Below are 20,644 nucleotides of genomic sequence, written 5' to 3' on the forward strand. Positions count from 1 at the left end.
CATTTTACCAGCACGTCTTTCTCTCCCCAAAGGCTGGCTCTCCCTGTACGATCCAAGCATCAGCCCGACTAACTGGGCTCTGCCCCCCCCCGATCCCCGTGCCAGTCTACTGGCACGGAGCCAGGGACTGTTTCCCTGGGCGAGTCTCACGCCTGCTCAGCCACACCAGCAGGGACCTGGATCAGCCTTTAGTTCTAGGACCCAGCTTCGGACACCCGTGTCGGCCGTGGCATCACAGCAGCTGGGCCCAGGCCTGTTTCCTGCTTCCAACCAGGTGCTCCTGGTTAGAAGTCATACGGACGTGGGCATAATTAATGAAGCCAAGAGCCACCCAACCAACCTTCAGAACAGATCGCTGACTAAAAACTCTACGCTGGAGCCAACCGATGACAACAAATGACAAGAGTTATTCTCTCAAGTTTCACTGTCCCAAGTTAGCGTTCCCGTGTCTCATCCATCCCATCCTTTCTCTCAGCCAGTCCTATATATCACAGAGGGTGGCTGGACATCAATTCTGTCCTCGGAAGATGAGGAAAATTAATGTATTTTGCTTATTTTAACAAAGCAATCTTGCTTTATCAAAATATTATCAATCCTTTCTATCAGAGAACCAACAGGTGTAAAAGCTCCATGTAAATAAAACAAGACTAGAAAGCTTAGCTGCAGCAGGAAAAAGGATCCTTCAATGGTCAGGCTCTGCTTCTGTGAGAAGCTTGGTGAGGCTTGGGGACAGTAAACCACACTTACAAAGACAGACACTGCAGTCGTCGGCACTCGCACTTCTCTACCAGTACCGGGATGAGGATCCACGTTATCCTGGGGAACTGGAAAGGAAGAGACAGAGCGCCTCCTAAGAAGTAACATAAAGGACAGTATTAGGACCGTGTGGGCTCACTGTCCGCCCACCTCTCAGCAGGGACTCAAAGACGCCTTGTATCAGTAGCTTCTTTTCCCTTCAAGACCCTCCAAACCAAAGAATGAGCCCCCCGAAACGGAAGCCCCCTGACGCAGTGACAACTGGGAAGACAGCACTTACCTTCACTCTGCTTCTCGCTAACTCATGTACTCCAAAACACAACACTGAAAAGCAAGCCTGAACAACTGCTGCCCCCGTCAAGTAAACCACTAGACACATCCTCAGCTTAAAGTGACCACGAGCTCTGAGGGGGCGCGTGGGTATTTTCACAAAACTACTTCAAGATGATCCTATGCCTGGTTACCATCATCCTCAGGGTACACTTGTGGTCAGGGTGGAGCTGAACACATGCCAAAAGGAAGAGTGGCCAGAGCTTGAGTTAACGGTACAAAGAGCTCAACCTATCTGCCCCACTCAGAGGGTGGACGGCGTGCCTAGGCGCATGCAAAAGCGTCCCAGTTACTGGCACACGGAGGCGTGATGGCTGGGGCAGTGAAGCGGTGATGAATGTGGTTATCAGCGACCCACACTTGCATGCTGGGCTAGGAGAGGATAATGTTTTCACCTGGCAGCATCAGAAGAGTGATGTCCCAAAAGGGGAGACTCGGACAGACTAAAGGGTAAGGCCAGAGGTCAGCACGCAGCGGGATTGAGAGAGAGGAAGTTGGGGGAAAAAGGAAGAAGCTAAATGAAAAGCTGAAATTAAGGCATCTGCATATACTCTGCACTGAGATTCTGGTGCACGTTTAAAAAACACTAACAAATCCTGTACATGTACTTAGGTATATTTATACACACATATATATATACACACAAGGAAAGGTGAAGGTTTTCTAACCTACCCAAAGATATTAGTGATAGAATCCAGAAGGCCTCCAGCAGGCTGCGAGAGTCGCTTACTAAAGAGGAGGGGAGGATAGGTTTAAACCTTAGAAACATTCTACCCAAACAATCAATCAAAAACAGTCTACAAAAAAAGTAAGTTCCTGGGAGTATGTTTCCCACCAAGTGCCCAAACTCCAGCAGAGAAAACCCTCTAGGGACTGAACCACCAGAAAACAGAGGGAAGATAAAAGGGAACACCCAACCTTGAAATCTCAAAAGGAGTAAGATTCCCTAGCCTTAAATTAACTTTCCTAGAAATAATGCTTTGGACAATAAACTAACTGACCTAACAACTTCTAGTATGGTTAAGGACAAACCCCATCCTTTTGGTCCTGCTTTGGCAAGTTAAAAAAAAAAAATTCTGGAGCCCTGGTAAGAATTAAACAGTATGCTCTAAACAATCACCCAGCCTAACAAGGTCCCTCTTTCAAGAAGTCGCTACCACTTCTTTCTGCTTCTCTTCACGGCTGGAGGCACCACTGAAGGATGGCTCCCTCCTAGTTAAGGAGGCGCAACTGGAGAAAGATGGGGATGCTCTGGAGCCCATACCCTCCACGGTCGAGTGAGGGGGGCTGCACGCTGAGCTGGGGGCCCCACACTGCTCTCTGGTCCTGCCCACGGTGGCTGCCAGGGTGCCCCCAAAGCGCCCCATTCCTGGCACAACCCGTCTACTTACGTGGCTGCTCTGCTGATGGCTCGCACGGGAGAGGTCTCCTCAGGGTGCTCAGAGGTTTCATCCGCGAGGACTTCAATGTCATCATCCCTGGAAAGAAGGGCGAGAGGCCGAGTCTTTGCTTCTGCTGAACAGAAGCTCTGTGATGGGCCTGCTCTGCTAACGCCAACAGGCAACACCACTTCCTAATCACACACGGCCCAGGAGTCTTGGCTGGGACAGAGCCGGTTTCAGCTTCTCTGGAGAAAAAGGAACTGCCTTCAGAGCAACATGAAAAGAAACAATCTAAGTCGGATCCAGAACTCCAGCTGAAAATAACCCGAGAAGGGAGCTTTGGATCTCTTCAAGTCTAAAGACAGCTCCCACTTGAAAAATACTGAAATAATGGCTTATAAAGCCCCTAACCACATAACCAGGAGCAAGAATGACTTTCCTCTTCAGAAATCTCCTGCACGCCAACCACCGGACTGCAGCACTCAGCAAGAAACAGTTCCCAGGGCTCAGCAACACGTGGAGGACAGCGAGGGGCAGCTGCGGTGAGCAGGAGAAGGCCAGGACAAGGGGACCGCCCAGGGCGGTAAGAAAATGGACTGCTAAAAGGTCAGGGAGATCAACGGGCGTGCAATCAACCCGGCTCTGAGTACCACTTTAAGAATAAAAGACAGGAAAGCGGGATCTAAACACTTGTCATCTTTGACTCTGGCTGTTTGATGCTTATGTTTAAGTGCTTAGTTTTTCTGACATTTGGTGAGTTCATCACATTACATGTGAAATAAGTCACAAGAATGTGCTCCTGGGGCCTCCCCTGGTGGGTCAGTGGCTAAAACTCTGTGCTCCCAATGTTGGGAGCCTGGGTTTGATCCCTGGTCAGGGAACTTGATCTCGTGTGCCACAATTAAGAGTTTCTCAACTAAAGATCCCACAGGCCACAGCAAAGGACAAAGATCTTGCATGCCGCAACTTGACACGGCCAAATTAAAAAAAAAAAAAAAAGTGCTCCTCTGCTGTTTATCCCACCGGATGCAAAGCCCCTCTGGAATTCCCCTTCCTCCCCATTTTCCTGGCTGGAGGAAAGGCAAGTAATTAGTTTGGTCTTAACGACCTCCTACTAAGTTGCAATCTTCATGGAGAAGTAAACTGATAAAAGCTAATAACCTGAGACTTTATTATCAAATGTTTGGATTCACAGGAACTTAGAAGAGATTCTCCTGTGATTAATTACCTGGATTATGTAAATATAATCTATACTTCAGAACCTGTTACCAAGCAAGTCAAACCCAAGTTCAAGTACATTTATTTTCCTTGGCTACTGATTCCAGGATCCCGTGTAACTGACCCCCATCTTGGCCAGGGCTGAGAAGAGAACAAAGGCGGGCCTGAAGACAGAGAACAGGCTGGGCTTTCTTCTCTCACTGGTGGTTTGGGAGAGTCATCTGTGTTCACACAGGGTAACAACAGAACAGCAGAGATGGCAAGAGTGATAAACACGAGCTGAACCTACGTAAATGGTTTAAGACAGAACTGTATAGCTGCAGGCTTGAAACTGCACAAAGACCTAGAACCACGAGAAAATACCAGCATCTGGTAACTTATGGAAACCCTTCAAAGATGAAAGAAACCCTACAATTAGGGGAGCACAGGAGAGTAGGAACAGGCCTTCACAGTCAGACACCCTGAGGCTTCCAGCCTGCCCCTGCCACCTGCTCTGTGTTTGGGGCAGGACGCTTGACCTTTCTACACCTACTCACCTGTTCACACTGGCCAACAGCAGGCCAGACAAATGATGCTTTCATCAGCTGTTACTTTTAAGGAGAACCAAATCTCATTTCTAGATCAACTATCTACTTTGCAGCTCTCGGCAAAAATGCCTGACATTCACTTTCCCCGTGTGGGAAAGCAGAAGACAGACACACATGCTCCGTCTAAAAGCAAAGGCTTGGCATGCGGTTTATCTCATAGATCAAGACCTCTGGCCGATGACTCCTAGATGAAATGAAACCACTCCCCTCCCTTTATCAGGACGCAACCAACATTTTAAAAGAAAGGCTCATAACCATAATACTGTATTTCACGATCTATTTCAATGGGCAGGGGGTGGGAAACAAATCCTGAACCAGAGCAAAGGGAATTTAGTCACTAAAATACCCACCACTCTCAAAACAAAGCCTCAAATCTCAGGGAAGAGCCTCCACCTGACTCCAGATCAGGAAAAACTCCATCTTGATTCAATTCCTTGTGTTCCAGGGGATCCGTTTTTACTCAGGCTTCAAAGGTTTGCCCAAACTCCACATGAAGTCACAAACCAAGCAGAGAGCAGGAGACGCAACCCGAGCCCAGTGTCACACTGCCGCGGCTCCAACTAGAGGTAGAAAATGGGTCAGGGTGTCAACAGGGAGACAGCGAGGCTGTCGCTGGTTAAGGGCGAAGGGAGTCAGAACTCACCCTTCCTGGAAGCCAGCAACTTCCTGGAAAGTAACGAGTGTTTTTTATTTTCTCTAAGTCTTTCACTTTCCTTTCTACAATCTATAAAATGGTTTCACAGAAATAAAACACTGTAAAGCTATTTCAGAAGAGCAAACCAAATGGCTAAGAGCACAGTTTTAATGTGCACTTCTCTACTCACTGCTCAACTGGCAGAGGCTCCTTCGCGGCTTCTGCGAGCTCCTTCTGCAGCCGGGCTTGCCGCCTCCTATTAAAAAAAAAAAAAAAAAAAAGGCCCACTATTTATGTCTACTTAAAGCAAACAAGCGGTTTTGGCTCTCAAAAAACTACTAGCTTTAATAATATATTTTAAGTGCACTGAATATTCAAGTAACTACTGCCCTTGGCAAACATACCCAGAGGCCCAAACCCACACTTGGTAGCAACAGAAAAGACCCCATTATAATGGATTTCAGAACAGAGCCCTAGGAGGGATTATGTGACTAGAGAAAGCAATGAACCAGCAGAGAAGCCTGTCCATCGGGACCCAGGGCCTCTCAGGACAGAACCGTGCACCAGGTTCATCCAGGGTTAGTCATGACGGAGACGTAGTTTTCTGCAGTAAACAGTCTCACAGTAACTTATCAAGAGCACAGATAATCATAAAAATGTACGTATCCCTGGCATGGTTTTATTATTTTATAGGTTTTTAACTCATTTAACACTTATAACAAGCTTTGAAGGTGAATACTACGATTCTCATTTTACAGACGCGAAAGCTGAGGTAGAGTGAGATTCTTCAGCTGTCAAAATGTATGCAGCTTCAATTCACTAGGGCTGAACACCCAAGTCTGGGCTGCGGCAGAAGTTTCACATGGTCCGCAGTTGCTTCCACTCTCTCCCGCCTCTCAGAACCATTTTTGGCTTTCCTTCCCAAGCCCTAAATTCAGGAGCTTCTTAGCCTTTAAGCCTTGGCCTCCCTTGCATTTCCATGGCAATTTCACTTCTATCTGTGGTTTTACCTTTGAGGTGGAGGGACCCCCCAACCTACAACTCCAGCTCTGCTCCTGAACTCAGGTCAAGAACTCTGCGGGAAATGTTTTTCTAAAATGCTTCTACCATAGTGGGAACTTTCAAATAGGGCAAGGTCCTGCACACAACACAGCAGAATTTGGGACAGGACAAGGCTATCGCTTAAGAAAATGCTTTACACTCTCAATCCCATGCCTGACCTGGAATATGAAAAGTCAGTTTTAGTTTACAGGATAAGTGACAAAAAACACAACAGATTTTTCATAGATGGAATTAAGAGGAGACCCCTAAACCATCTCTGAGGGAAAAGCAGTCTCAGCGTGGGGTGTGTAACGCTTCCTTATAGGAGAGGCAGCCGCCTGGCAGGGGCGGGTATGGCACACAGCTTGAGGAACGCGGAGAAGAAAATGGCCACAGCCCGGCTTTCATCAGAAAGGCCAACAGGAAACCTTCTGAGAGCTGACCGGCTTCCCTAGGAGCGTCCCACACAGCGGCCACTGTGCCAGCCTGCAGGGACACACCCAGACGAGCAAGGGAGACGAGTAGCTATTTCAAAAGAGCGCGCCACTGCGACCCAGGTAAACAGAAACTGCTAGAAGGGGAAGGTATATTATTAGGTATAATCTGGGAAACTGGTAGGAACAGGGGGAGGGGAGAGGCTTCTGAGAAGGAGCAACTAGCTGCGTCACGTGATGAAAAGAACGGCCAGGCCCCACAGGCGCAGCCAGAGGGTGATTCGCGCAAGGGCACACTCCCAGGAAAACGTTTCACGGGGTGCACCTGGGGCTGGTGTGCCACCCGCCTCACGCCCCACTGTCACCAGAAAGCCCGGGCTGTTCTCGTCCGCCCAACGCTCCAGCCGCACGCCGGCTTCTCTGCCAGGCAGGTTCTCACCCTCAGCGCACCAACGTCCAGGGAAACCCCCGCGTCCTCTCCACTCCCCAGCTGCCTAAGAGCTCCACATAAGAGCCACACGGGGAAGCCCAAGAGCACTGGAGGGGGCAGCTGTTCCCTTCTCCAGCGGATCTTCCCGACCCAGGAATCACACCAGGGTCTCCTGCGTTGCAGGAGGATTCTTTCCCAGCTGAGCTACCAGGGAAGCCCTTACAAGCCACACAATTTAACTTGTAAACCTGAGACAGAAAGAATAGGAAAAGGATAGCTCACTTTTTCTTAATATTAACTTAAGTATGTCTGTTTTTAAATGACTTCATAAAATCCCACTGTACGAAAATATTAGTTTCTTTTCCTCACAAAGTAGAGACCACTTCTGACTTTTCACTTCTGTGAAAAACGGATGATCACGGAATCATATTTGTGAGCCAGTCTCATGACTCAGGATAAATTCCAACAAGGAGAACGCTTTGCAGGCGCCCACCATCTCCAGAGCCCTCCAGGGGGTTGGAAAAACAGCCTGCCCCAAATCAGAAACGTCCCACCTTCCTTCCTCCCAACAACCCTTTTAACCAAATTCACGGAGCCCATCCGCTTCTTTTACATCTATGCTTTACATCCATCCGTCTAAACGCTCACCTGTTTCTTAACAGACTATACTAAGGACATACACTTTATAGCTGCATACCCTCGGTTGGTTTACAGTGTTCTTCAATGTTAAGAAACCTACGATTTTTATACAGTTCCTTTTTTATTACCATTACCTTTCATGTCTGTAAAGTCTTCCAATACTCCTATACAGGAACTTTTCACAAAACAACAGAGAATAACATTTCTTCCTTCTACCTTCTGCTTTCTGTTTTCACACAGATTTCAAAATCTTTCTGCATATACTATTTGGTAGGACTAGGGCTCATCGTTATTAAGGTTCTTTCCTATTCCGTGTATTTGTTCTTTTAGATTTTAACTATGATAATCTTTTCAAATTCTAAACCATTGACGTGCGGATTTAAAATCAAATGTTCTAAATCTTTTAGACTCTTATTACTAGTGACGTTGGCCCACAGTCATTCTGTACGCTGGCAAGATCAGAATTTTTGGTTGGATCAATTTTATAAAATGAGGGGGAGTATTTTAATCTTTTTCTAATTCTGATTTAATTTATAATGTTCAAGAATTAGCTTTTCTTTTTGAAACATGGAAAGAATTCACTGGCAAATACAGTAATGTGCCAAAGCCCTTCAGGGAGGTAATCCTTGGCTCAGCTATAAAAGTGTCCTCATAAACGCAAGTCTCTTTTATGCCTGCTACCGCCCCCGCTCCTTCTGTCGGTGTGCCCTGACGCCCCCTCCCTGTGGTCAGAGCTGCCAGGTGTACCTTGTTTTGCTAGGTTACTGTACCAACACTGAGACTCACTGACTGCGGGTTCATCTCCCACCTTGAGTCCTTTTCATTCTCCGCGTTTAGGCGGTTGGCCTCCTGCGCTTTCTCGGCCATCCACCGGGTGACCAGCTCCTGGTTCTCCTCGGAAGTTTTCCGCAGCTTCTCCTCGAGGGCAGTGAAAGTGATCTGCAGGGCGTCGTATTCATCCTTCAGGGTCTGGTTGGCTCTTTCAAGGTCCTGAAGCTTAGTGCGCAGCTCCTGACACTCGGTCTCCAGGTCAGAGATGGTCTGCAGGTATTCTGCAATTCTGAAAGCAGGAAGAGAGGAGCGAAACCACAGAGCTGCGTGAGCCTGGGCCCTGCAGTGACCTCAGCCACCAGCGTGGGCGCCTCACCCGGCCGAGCCCAGCCCTGGTGGCTTAGGGGCAATCCCATTAGCAGAGGCAACACCTCGGGCAAAGTTCACCAGACTCTGAATGACAAGCTAAGGCACTTCTGATGCTGAACAAGAGTGATGATGGGAGCTCAGCAGGAGGCCAGGGATCCGTGCTCCCTCACTGAGGCTGAGCAAGCTCCCCACCTTTCTCTCTAAGCCTCCAGAGAGCCCTCGCAGCAGACTCAGAGAACAGGCCCAGAGGAAACCCAGGCTTCCCTCCAGCTCGAAGGTCCCAGATCTGGAGGCTCTGTTTATTTCGTCTGGCAGGCTTCTCCCACATGCAGGATAACCTGTTCATAAGCGCACCCCTGTTCCCAAGCCCCTTTTCGGTCCCGCGCCCACCACAGGAGACGCCACTCCCACAGGCAGCAGTGGCCGTGGGGAGAGCTGGCACTGCCTCGTGTTTGCTTCCCAGAGGCAGGCTTACATCTCAGGGGGGTGTGTGGGTGCTGGGATGCCGGAGGCCTGGGGGCAATGTTCTTGCCTTTCACATCTCAGAGGGGAGAAAAGGACCCGGTGCTACGAGTGTACAGAAATGAAGCTGGCGCTGAGTCCAGTGTGGGGGCTGCGGGCCCCACGCACAAGAGGGCGGCAGAACAGCAAGTGTGACCCCACACCCGGTCCTGAAGGAGGCCTGGTCTCTACTCACTTGGCTTCGTTCATCTGCATCTCCTTGTCCTTCTGCTGCATTTGGTTATTCAGGTCAATCACCAACTGGGCTAACTAGGGGGATAAAGAACATGTTCATCATTAACAAGAGAGTTTAGGACCTCAGTTGGAAATTAGTAATAGTGACTTATTTTAAAGGAAACAAAACAAAAAAAAAAACCTAGGTGCCTGTGCTTGTGGGGTTGGGCCAAGGCAGGAAGAAGAAACAAGCTGGTGGAAGAGAGAAGGGCCGATGGGAAGGCTCGCGAGCTCAGTGTGTGCCTCCCCTGTTGCAGGCAGCCTGGGACAGACCCGTGATGCTCCAGGTTGCCTGCCGGGCTCCTGCTGAGAGCATCTGTCTACCCCTCCACCCCGGCTACCTTTCCGGATTCTTTAGCTGATGAAACCATCAATGCAGCTGATGATCTTTATAACTTGCCATTAGACCACCATCCAGGGCAAACAGAGCCCAGAAGGTGCTTTGTCCTAATGAATTTTTCTGAAACTGCAGGGTTCACACTTCATGATGGTTATCAGTAAAACATTCAGTTGACCGAGGAGCAGGGTTCTTTCTACATTTTCTCCACTTGTACCTTCCATGACACCTGGGAGTTATCTCGAGGGCTGCTGATGTGGGGCCGGGGCGGGGGGGTGGGGGCCCTCACCTTTCCTGTTGTTCCATTCCCAGATAGAGCTGGCGATGCTGTACGTAGCCTGGATGGCTGCAAATGCCAGTGGAAGTGCCTGTCCCCCGCCGCCCCCACCCTCAGGGAGAGATGAGAAGGGCTATCTTTCTTTACCTCCCCACGTTTCTTGTGCAATTCAGTCAGTTCTTCTTGGTGTTTAATTCTCAGCTGGGCCATTTCTTGCAGCTGACTATCATTCCACGAACCATCATGTCCGGGACTAAATGCCCCAACCAGGCAGACGAGGAGAACATGCAAAAAAGAGGGAGAAAAAGAAAAAAAAGAAAAAATCAGACTTTATTCTCCTTCAATCAGACACTGGGATAGTCACTGTGGAACCTGAAGCCTGTGCATGGCAACACAGCCAATAGAGCAGTTCAGCTCTCCAGGCCAGTGGGGTCGTAAGTCACCACAAACCCAAAGCAGGAGGTAGGGCCCCTGAGACACAGGTGAAACCAACCAGTCACAGCCCAAACCACCAGCCGTGCCAGGAGTAAAAGATGGCTTCTGGGATGAAGTTCAGGTGGACGGGGAGGAGACCACGCAATGCCCTCAGTCGACAAGTATCTGAGAGCCAGCTCTGAGCCGGGCCTGTTCTGGGAGTGGGCAGAAGGCAGGGACACGAAGCTCTGCCCGCGTGACACTGCGATCGGCCAAGAGCATAGACCACAAGTGAGAGGATGGACGGAGGCTGGCGGTCAGATGTACTGTGAAGAAAAACTTAGCAGTGTAAATAAAGAAGGGGAACAGGACGATAGGGCTCCTGTGCCACGTGGAGTAACCAAAGGCAGCCCGAGAGGTGACGCAAGACTGGAGACGCGACAGCAGTGAAGAACTAGCCGTGCGGCCTGGGGACGGGGCCGTGTGAGCGGAGGGAACAGCAAGTGTCGCAGAGGCTGGAGGCGGGCTTCGCAGGGCTAAGTGTGCCTGCACCCCCAGGGCAAGGGTGCAGGGGGTCAGGGAGGAGCAGGGAGGCCATGCAGAGTCTCCCAGACCCCCGAGCGCTGTGGCTTTTCCTCTGCGTGACGGGAAGCCACTGAGGGTGTTGAGCAGAGGAATGACTTACGTTTCAAAGGATCGCTATAGCGGCTGGGTGCAGAGCGGACTGCAGTGGGGCAAGGGCAGAAACAGGGAGATCGGTTAGCAGGTTATTTTACAGTCTGGACTCGAGGAAGTGCAGATCAGGACAGGGCCGCAGCAGGGGATGTGGTAAAACGAGGTCAGATCCCAGCTAGGTCCACTACGGACAGAGACTGCAGGACGTGCCTCTGAACTGGGTGTGGGGAACAACAGAAAGTTGGGGATGACTTCAAGGCTTTTGGCCCGAGTGGCTGATCACAGGCAGACGTCACCACCTCAGGAGGAAGGGCTGTAGGGGCTGGGGAGTGCGGCTGAAGAACGAGGTCACCTCGGACACCTATGAGGTCATGCCGAGTGGAAACGGCACATTTATTAGAGCCTGACTTCAAGTAAAAAGGTCCAAGCTGGAGGCTGACACAGAGACGCTGTCAGCAGACAAATGCATCTGAAGCCATGGACTGAGCTCAGGCCACCTCGAGAGTTTAGGAGAGTCTGCAGGTGTGCGCACACTACCTCAGAACCAGAAGTAGGTGACCAGACTGTGGATGGGTGATTCAGGAAATGGGTCTTGGCTGGAGCTACAGATGAAAACCATCAGACAGTAGTGAGCAGCTGAAACCACCGCCCAGGGGAAAGACGGCTGGCAACCTAGGGTACCCCCACCTGAAAGGTGCATGGGGGGACCATCTCCTCCCAGTGACTAGTAAGAGATAAAGAGGGAAAGGGGAGTAGAGTGATGCTCCCTCCGTCTCTACAAGTGTTTTTATCACAGGTGCTAAGATACCCTAACGCTGCGTTCTCTGAGCAACAGTGCTTCCTCAATCTTGGCCCAAGAGGTCAAAGTCTGGAAACTAGAAAGTGGCACATGCCTTATAAGAAACCACCCTAAACGAGGCAATACAAGCCACAGGCCTGGGTAACTGACTCTGTATGAGAATTAGGAAGATAAGAAATAACTGCTGTCTTATTCTCATTGTAACGCAAAGCAAAGTGAAATATGCAAAGCATCAAACTAGTCTCTCCTTTCAAGAAGCCGGTATTGTAGAGAAAAGATCCCTGAGACAAAGGCAAGGACCCAGGGTGCTCGTTCCTCTGTTCAAAGCCTTCTCACCGCTTCCAACTTTACTCACCAAAACAGTCAAACTTCTCATAAAAGCCCAGGGCTCCACTAGGCAGAGAAAAAGAAATCATCCAGAGAGCAGGTTTTAACAGATTCTTGGGCCTCATCCCAGATGGACTCATCAGGTCCAAGAAAAGGGCCGATAACCTGCGTTGACAGTCTGTGTCCCTAACACGCTCTCGGGACCTTCAGATGGTTCACAAGGACTGAGTGGCCACGGAGACAGTGGTTCCTAAATGTTAGAGGCCATCAGAATCACCTAAAAGGTTTACTGAAACAAGACTACTGGGCCCCACCCCGAGAGCTTATCAAACAGGAGGTCTGGGATGAGGCCCAACATTCCACATTTCTAACAAATTTCTGAGGCTGCAGTCCAGGGAGCGTACTGAGAAAATGGTTGGAGTCAATTACATCCCAGGTAAGAGCTTCACTTTAATCTCTTTTGTTAGCAAAGGGATTAGAACACTGAAGAGGGGAGCCAGATAATTGATGAGAGAAAGCTTTCTAAGCACAGTGTGTTTTAGAATTAACTAGAATGGGATGAGCAGGGCAGGACTTAAGGACAGCTGGGAAAACAGAGAACGCAACCAATCAGACCCCGTCTATGGGAACACCTGCCAGCACACACCTCTTTGAGCTGGTTTCCCTACTCGGCTCAGGTCCCTGAGAACAAGGACTCTGGCTTGTTCATCTTCATATCCCAGCGCCTGACCCACACTGCAGCCACAAGGTGTCTCAGTGAACGAGACCCCTGCCACAGTCCAGGAACGGAAGCACAGGTAAGCAAGGAAGGGGGCGGCACACAAGTGCAAACCAAGGGACAGACGCAAAGGATGCTGTGGGCAAAGATCAACTGGCCCGGCGACTGCAGAGGGGGAGGGGCGGGACACTGAGGGAAAGAGGAACCATAGCTGACTTGTGGAAAATAAGGATAGGAATGAGGCAGTCAGGAGGAGGCCTGGTTAGGAACACAGGTTTGCAGGAAAGCGAGGACCTCCATTTACATTGCCCCCCAGTGCTGTGCTTAGTCGCTCAGTCGTGTCTGACTCTTTTGCAACCCCATGGACTGTAGCCCGCCAGGCTCCTCTGTCCATGGATTTCCCAGACAGGCATACTGGAGTGGGTAGCCTATCTCTTCTCCAGGGGAACATCCTGACCCAGGAATCGAACCGGGGTCTCCTGCATTGAAGGCAGATTCTTTACCAGCTGAGCTATCCGGGAAGCCCAACCAGCCCAGTGATACTCAGTTAAAAGAATGTTGTATATTTATTTATAGTACCTTTCCAAGCAAATGAGTTTGGCTGATAGATAAAAGATGCAGGACTGTAGTCGCCAAGAGTCTTGTTGTTCAGTCGCTCAGTCGTGTCTGACTCTTTTAGATCCCATGGACTGCAGCACACCAGGCTTCCCTATTGTTCACTATCTCCCGGAGCTTGTTCAAACTCATGTTCATTGAGTCAGTGATGCCACCCAACCATCTTATCCTCTGCCACCCCCTTCTCCTCCTGCCTTCAATTTTCCCCAGCATCAGGGTCTTTTTCAGTGAGTCGGATCTTTGCATCAAGTATTGGGGCCTGAATATTCATTTGAAGGACTAATGCTGAAGCTCCATTACCTTGGCCACCAAGAGTCTAACCAAAATAGCAATAAAATGTTTCAGGATTTCACCTGACTGAATTTAGATGAAAAAAGGTCACGTGGCTTCTCTACACCTAAACTGACCAGAACACAGCAACTACTATTTTAAATACTGAGAAGGCCTCCCAGGGCCACAGCTTAGGCACCATCTCCTGAATTGTTCTTAGGTAGAAATGGAGCAGAGGCTGGGCCATCTGTCCCTCTCTCCACGCTAGTCCGTCCGGAGACCATCTCGCCAGATGAGGAAACATGGATGGCAGGTACTGAGCAGATATGGTGACCGGAATAAAGGAAATAAGCTACACCAAGCATTTCTGTTTTTCTTCTAAAACCCCAAGTTACCATCAACTTTGCTTTAACAATAGGTAAAATGTAACTGACATACCAAAAAACATGTGGATTTTAGAGCAAGAATGGGTATGGTTACCATTTAGTTGTATGCATGCATAGTCATATCTGACCCTTTGCAACCCTTTGGACTGTAGCCTGACAAGCTACTCTGTGCATGGCACTGGTTAGGCAAGAAGTGGGTGCCATTTCCTCCTCCGGGGATCTTCCCAACCCAGGGATTCAATCTGCATTTCCTACACTGCAGCTGAATTCTTCACCCACTGAACTATTGAGCGAACATGATGAACAAATGGAAAAGGAGGACAGTAAGACTCTAGAATGATTCCATTTAAGCTACTTAGGATCCTCAGAAAGAGAGTGAATGACCCAAGTAAACATACCAAACTCCCTAACATGAACATACACTCACACATTTAACGAAGCAATACTTACCCTTCCTGTTAAAATGCAGATTTCCCCCTAGTCTTTCTTTAAAAAAAAAAAAAAAAAAAAAAAGCTTTTTGAAACTCACTAGTATGATCATATACTAAAATATACTGCAACACACTGAACTAAAAAAGATTAAACAGACCTGTATCGCTTATGTTTACAGGCCTTTCAATCCTGTACCAGCAAGATCTATGTAAATCTGTTCAAAAGTACTTATACCTTATTATTTAGAAAAAGTGAGGCTTCGTAGGCTAGAGGAGAAGCTGGCCTGGCCGCTCGTCTGAAGCAGTTTCTCAAGCTCACATCGTACTGATGATGAGCCTTCTAGGTGGGGAAGTACCTACATGCCTTCAAAAAAAAAAAAAAAAAAAGATTTTAGCTATGTGGCTTCAGAAGCTTTGATTTGAAAGGAACTGACAAAAACGAAAAACTGTAAACTGAAAGTTGCTCAGTTGTGTCTGACTCTTTGCGACTGCATGGACTATACAGTCCATGGAATTTTCCAGGCCAGGATACTGGAGTGGGTAGCCTTTCCCTTCTCCAGGGAATCTTTCCAACCCAGGGATGGAACCCAGGTTCCCCGCACTGCAGGCGGATTCTTTACCAGCTGAGTGACAAGGGGGCCCAAACAAAACTGGAGCACAAACACAGGACTCGGTTTGCTTCAAAATTAGGGAAGTGACAATTGAACTGAGACAAATTTCAATTAAAAGGGGGACATAAATAACAGAGGATAGTTTCCAAATACCTTATCTCATGCCTGTTTGGTACGTCATGCTTTTCGGCTTGTAGCTTATGGGCCAGCACTGAATGAAGGTCTGACTTTTCCAGCAACTTGTTATCTATCAAAGAAAAAAAAGTTAATGTAACTTATGTACACTTAGTTACTAATTAATGTCCTATAAAGATCTGGACCAAAAAATAATAATCAGAAGATAACGGGGCTGGTTTCACTTTTATGAGGTATCAAAGTACTAGGTATACTGCACTTTGTCACCAACTGTAGCAGTCGTCCAAACTTCGGGAACATACACTCCTTAGATGCTTCCTGGCCTAAGCACCGACAGCCTGACAAAGGAATCTGAAAACGCCCTCCAAAAACATTCCCCTCTCCATTCTTTCTACTCCTATAGCTTCCTACCTGGGGAAGAAGAAACAAACGACATACCAAAACACAATGGGAAAATGAAGTGCCATGCACCACTAAGTGAAAGAGGGAACTCTATCTTAAATTCAGATCAGGGCACTAGGGATACAAATACAAACCAGAGTCCCTGACCACCAGGAGCTAAAACGTATATGGGGGGCGGGGGAGGGGTGGAGGTCAAGTATAAAAAGGAAGAGAAAAAGTGAGTTTTTACTCATTTTCTCAGATGGTTTCACAGGAGAAGAAGACAGACAGTCCAGGCAGAAGGTCTAGAGGTACCTAGCAGGTGGCTAGAAATAAAAGTCACTCCAACACATGAGAGAGCAGGATGAGAAAATTCAGACCTCTTCTTACTGGCAACGGTGAAACAACAGATTTTAAAAGCAAGCGGTAACTGGAAGGACTGATGCTGAAGCTCCAATCCTTTGGCCACCTGATGCAAAGAGCCAACTCATTGGAAAAGACCCCTGATGCTGGCAACGATTGACGGCAAAAGGAGAAGGGAGCGGCAGAGGATGAGATGGTTGGCTAGAATCACCGACTCAATGGACATGAACTTGAGCAAACTCCAGGAGATAGTGAAGGACAGGGAAGTCTGGCGTGCTGTAGTCCGTGGGTCACAAAGAGTTGGACATGACTTAGCAACTCAACAAGTGACATTAACAGACAGTAATCAGTAAGAAATCAAAGGTTATCCTGAGGTTCCCTGCTTGACCAACTAGGTGCAAGATCCTAACATGCTGAAGAATACAGGAGGAGAGAGTTCAAAAAAGGGAGTTCTCGAACCATAATAAATGTGATAGGGAGCACAATAAAGGAAGTCGAAAGTCAAATCAAGGCTAGAAATGACATGCACGCAGGGGGCCAGTGAGATCAGAAGTGCAAGGGGGTGCACTAAGCAGAACAAGAAAGTGACCCTGGGAAACTTACAGAAAACCCACACGCAATGTGGGCTTTCACTGACCCCACACGCCTGAGATGGCAGCTGCTTCAGGACAAAAATGCCACAGGATTAACGCCAGTGGCCATTCCTGTTAGAAGCGCTTGTCTTTCCTCTTAAAGAGTTGAGCCCCACTTTTTTGATCTCTGAAGATGGAAAGCCTGGGCAGAAACAGAAACACTGTTTTCATTGATATTAATTTAATAAATTAGCTCAAAAGAGGGAAGGGATTCCAACCTTGAATGTTCCCCCGTGTCAAAGGGCCCTGATAAAGATCTTAAAAAATGTTATAGAGGGATGCCTGGTGATATTGGGTCTTTCAAAGGACAGGAGGTATTCAAGAGGGATCCTTCCTGAAAGCTCCTCTCACTCAAGAGAAGGATGGAGAGGGAGGGCAGCCGCCCACAGTCCCCATAGCCTCTTCTCATCTTCCTCTTCAGGCCCAGAGGCAGGACTGACAGCAAACTCTGTCCCTCTCTTTGAGAAGCAGGGCAATGAAGAGTGGGACCGTTTCATAGTCAAACCAGTGGTGATCTCCCAAATGTCAACCCCTGCCTAAACTGGAGATCTGCACAGGCCAGGGAAGCTGCGTCCTATTGCTCCTCACCCTGGTCTCCTCTCCAACCGCTCCCCCGCCCTGGGCTTATACTCCTCACTAGGCTGTTTTAAGACCTGTTGCCTCTTAAGACAGGACTGACCTGTCTTTCTGACTAGCCTTTGACATCTTCCACCCCCTTTCAAGATGTCCATTTTCAAAGTGCAGAAAAACATTCAATTGTGTCAATGCGATGACAAGCAAGCACCTTCCATTTATAGGCAATTATGTAGATGGCTTTCAAAGCACTTATACGCCCAGCACTGCATTTATGAAGCAGGCAAGGCAAGCTTCACCCCGATTTTATAGATGCAGGTAGGTGAGGCTGGCAAGGGGACTGTGGTGAGACCGCCAACTCAATGTGACTTTTGGTGTGTATCAGCTTTTAAAGAATAAGCATGTGATGAAATACCTGGCGACTTGAATTTATGTAACCTGTGAGGAGTCACGTTTGACTAAGGAGTTTCCTGTGCTTCTGGCTTTCTGAAATAGCACCAGGCTGCCAGTCTCTTAAGAGTGTAAGGATAAATTAGCGCAACAGTGGCACACCCATCATCTCCCTTTCCTTCCATTTTAGTTAAGAGGATGAGCTCAGCTAGGACTATTTCTTGGGGAACCATGTGAGAAAAGCAAAAAATGCAAAAAAGTTAGGAGTCATCAAGTCTGGGTCCTAATCCAGACCCTATCTACTCTGCCGTGCTACCCGGAGAAATTACCTAACCTCTCTCGGTCTCAGATTCCTCATTTGCATAAAGGGCAACAGGACCTGTTTCAGGGAATTTTCAGAAAGAAAGTGAAACAACACACGCCAAATACTGCAGCACTCAAGCTTGTCTATACATCAGAATTACTCGGGGAGCACCAAGAACTACTGACCCCTATGTCCCACCCCATTCCTGTGGTTTAGCTGGTCTGGGGTATGGCCTGGACTTCCTAATTTTTCTAAAGATCCCCATCTGATTCTAACCTGCACGTACGTGTAGGAACCACAAATTCAGCATGATCAGAACTCAATGAAGGATATTAACTACGACTACAATGAATCTCATCATCAACAGAATTTGAGACCTAAAAGGCATATTTCAAGGGGCAGACCTGGAACCAGAGGTTCCAAGAGTGCCCATTTCTCCCCCCAAGTTTGTCATCAGTTAGGGTAAAATGGGGGGCGAGGTAAGCAAATGCTCATTAGAAGGCATCTAAGGGCACAACCAGTCCATCCTAAAGGAAATCAGTCCTGAATATTCATTAGAAGTGCTGATGCTGAAGCTGAAACTCCACTTTGGCCACCTGATGCAAAGAACTGACTCACTGGAAAAGACCCTGATGCTGGGGAAGATTGAAGGCAGGAGGAGAAGGAGAAGAGAGGATGAGATGGTTGGATGGCATCGCTGACTCAATGGACATGAGTTTGAGCAAGCTCCGGGAGATGGTGATGGACAGGGAAGCTGCAGTCTATGGGGTTACAGAGAGTAGGACATGACTGAGCTGAACTGAAGGGCACAAACATTTTTGTACTCAAATTGCTGCGGCGGCGGTGGGTGTGGGCCACCTTTTTCATATCCAAGTTTTCAGTAACAGTAAAGCCTACTAAGTCCAACTAAAAAGTGAGTTAAGTCTCAGGATGTGTCACAAAGAACACCAAGGCGGAGTGTGAGGACAGGTCTTGAGAAATGAAAGGCAAACACTTCGTGATACTCAGAACACTACGCTAATACTTCAAGTCAGTGCCCGTTTCAGTAACACGATGCCCGAAATAGCCCGTTTCTGGAAGCTGCCTATTTAATTACACAAGCGTTGTGTGCGGAGCAGCTGGGATTTACACATACAAACGTGCACGGCGCCTGCCCATGAAGAAAATCCAAAGCTTGCAGGGAAACCCTCCACAGTCACACCCAAGGATAAACGGAAAAGAGGAAAAGATACAAAAGGCATGGGGCTGTGCCAGGTGTTGGGAACCCGGGGCGGCAGCGAGGCGCGCGAGAGGCGCCGGGGCTCGGCCTGGGGTTCCTGTTGGCGGCCCCGCGTGCCTCGGCGGGGTCCGCCCGCCCGCCCCCGGGGCCTGCCCGCCCTCCGGGCCCGCCCGCCGCTCACACTGCAGGATGATCTCCTCGAACGCCTGCCTCTGCAGCCGGTCCCGGCGCCTCAGCTCCTCCGAGATGTGGCGCTTCCAACGCGGGAAGACGGCGGCGCGGAGGCCCGACGACATGTCGCGTGCTGCCCCGGCGCGTCAGCGCCGCCGATCCGAACGCAGACTGGCGGCCGCGGCCCGCACCATGAGGGAACCAGCGTGCGCGGCAAGGCCAGCGGCCCCTGCGATCAGCTCCACGCAGAGGCCACCCCCGAAGCCATCCGGGACGGACTTCCGGCTCCTGACGGAAATAGCTTTGAACCGAGCCGGAAAGCCCGCCTTCTCATCCGACGTCTCGCGCCACGCGCACGCCGGCGTCCGGCGCCGACTTGAGGCGCTGGCTGATGACATCATCCCGATACCGGAAGTGCCTGTGGCAGAGATGTGGCCGCTGGGAGGCGTGCGGGACACTTTGGAGGTTTGGTCCAGGGGTTGGGGAAGGAAGCGGTGAAAGGGCGGCTTCCGCCCACCTGCTGTCCCCTTTGCTTGCTTTTCCTGTTTTCTTCAGGTCAGTTTACTGAGCATAAATAAACTCCCCACATGGTAACTGTGTGATCAAGGATAAGTTGACAACCTTCCTAAGCCTCAGCTTCCTAATCTGTAAAATTGCGCGCGCTCTAAAGCTCTTCAGTTGTGTTACAGTCTCGGCGACCCTATGGACTATGGCCCGCCAGGCTCCTCTGTCCATGGGATTCTCCAGGCAAGAATACTGGAGTGGGTTGCCATTTCCTCCTCCAGGGCATCTTCCCAACCCAGGGATCAAACCTGCATCTCTTATTTATTTAGTTTTTTTTAAATTTTAAAATCTTTAATTCTTACATGCGTTCCCAAGCATGAACCCCCCTCCCACCTCCCTCCCCATAACATCTCTCTGGGTCATCCCCATGCACCAGCCCCAAGCATGCTGTATCCTGCGTCAGACATAGACTGGCGATTCGATTCTTACATGATAAACCTGCATCTCTTAAATCTGCTGCATTGGCAGGCGGGTTCTTTACCACTAGCGCCACGTGAGAAGCCCAGGTGAAATGGGGACGGCCCCTAAACGGGGAAGGAATGATACCTACCTCACAGGATTGCCGTGAGGATTAAAAGTAGCACCGATATAATGCAGTTCACACTGCCTGTGCATGGTAAGCTTAACTTTACCTAGATACTCCGTTTCTTTCTAAGTCTTAATCAAAGTTTGGTTGCTTTAGCAAGAGCATCGCATTAGTCTTGAAAAAGACTTTTTTTTTTGCAA

General features: G+C 49.0%; 1 protein-coding gene across 4 annotated transcripts in view; it reads right to left on the reverse strand.

Annotated features, from left to right (window-relative positions):
• Positions 1–19,694, reverse strand: part of ATG16L1 (autophagy related 16 like 1) — a 44,271-nt gene extending 24,577 nt beyond the window's left edge. Inside the window, exons 1-11 of one of the 4 annotated variants that reach the window (XM_018041069.1) lie at positions 19,365–19,383; positions 15,340–15,433; positions 14,811–14,939; positions 10,088–10,193; positions 9,289–9,362; positions 8,260–8,511; positions 5,098–5,163; positions 2,478–2,564; positions 1,759–1,815; positions 1,482–1,529; positions 748–850 (exon numbers count right to left, since the gene is read on the reverse strand). In XM_018041069.1, the coding sequence (XP_017896558.1) occupies positions 748–850; positions 1,482–1,529; positions 1,759–1,815; positions 2,478–2,564; positions 5,098–5,163; positions 8,260–8,511; positions 9,289–9,362; positions 10,088–10,150 (750 nt within the window). In that variant the 5' untranslated portion in view covers positions 10,151–10,193; positions 14,811–14,939; positions 15,340–15,433; positions 19,365–19,383. Of the gene's footprint in view, positions 1–747; positions 851–1,481; positions 1,530–1,758; positions 1,816–2,477; positions 2,565–5,097; positions 5,164–8,259; positions 8,512–9,288; positions 9,363–10,087; positions 10,194–14,810; positions 14,940–15,339; positions 15,434–19,364 lie in introns of all 4 variants that reach the window. The other 3 variants (XM_018041058.1, XM_018041061.1, XM_018041065.1) reach the window with 3 other exon arrangements.

This window comes from Capra hircus, chromosome 3 (assembly GCF_001704415.2).
Source record: "Capra hircus breed San Clemente chromosome 3, ASM170441v1, whole genome shotgun sequence".
Classification (NCBI taxonomy): domain Eukaryota; kingdom Metazoa; phylum Chordata; class Mammalia; order Artiodactyla; family Bovidae; genus Capra; species Capra hircus.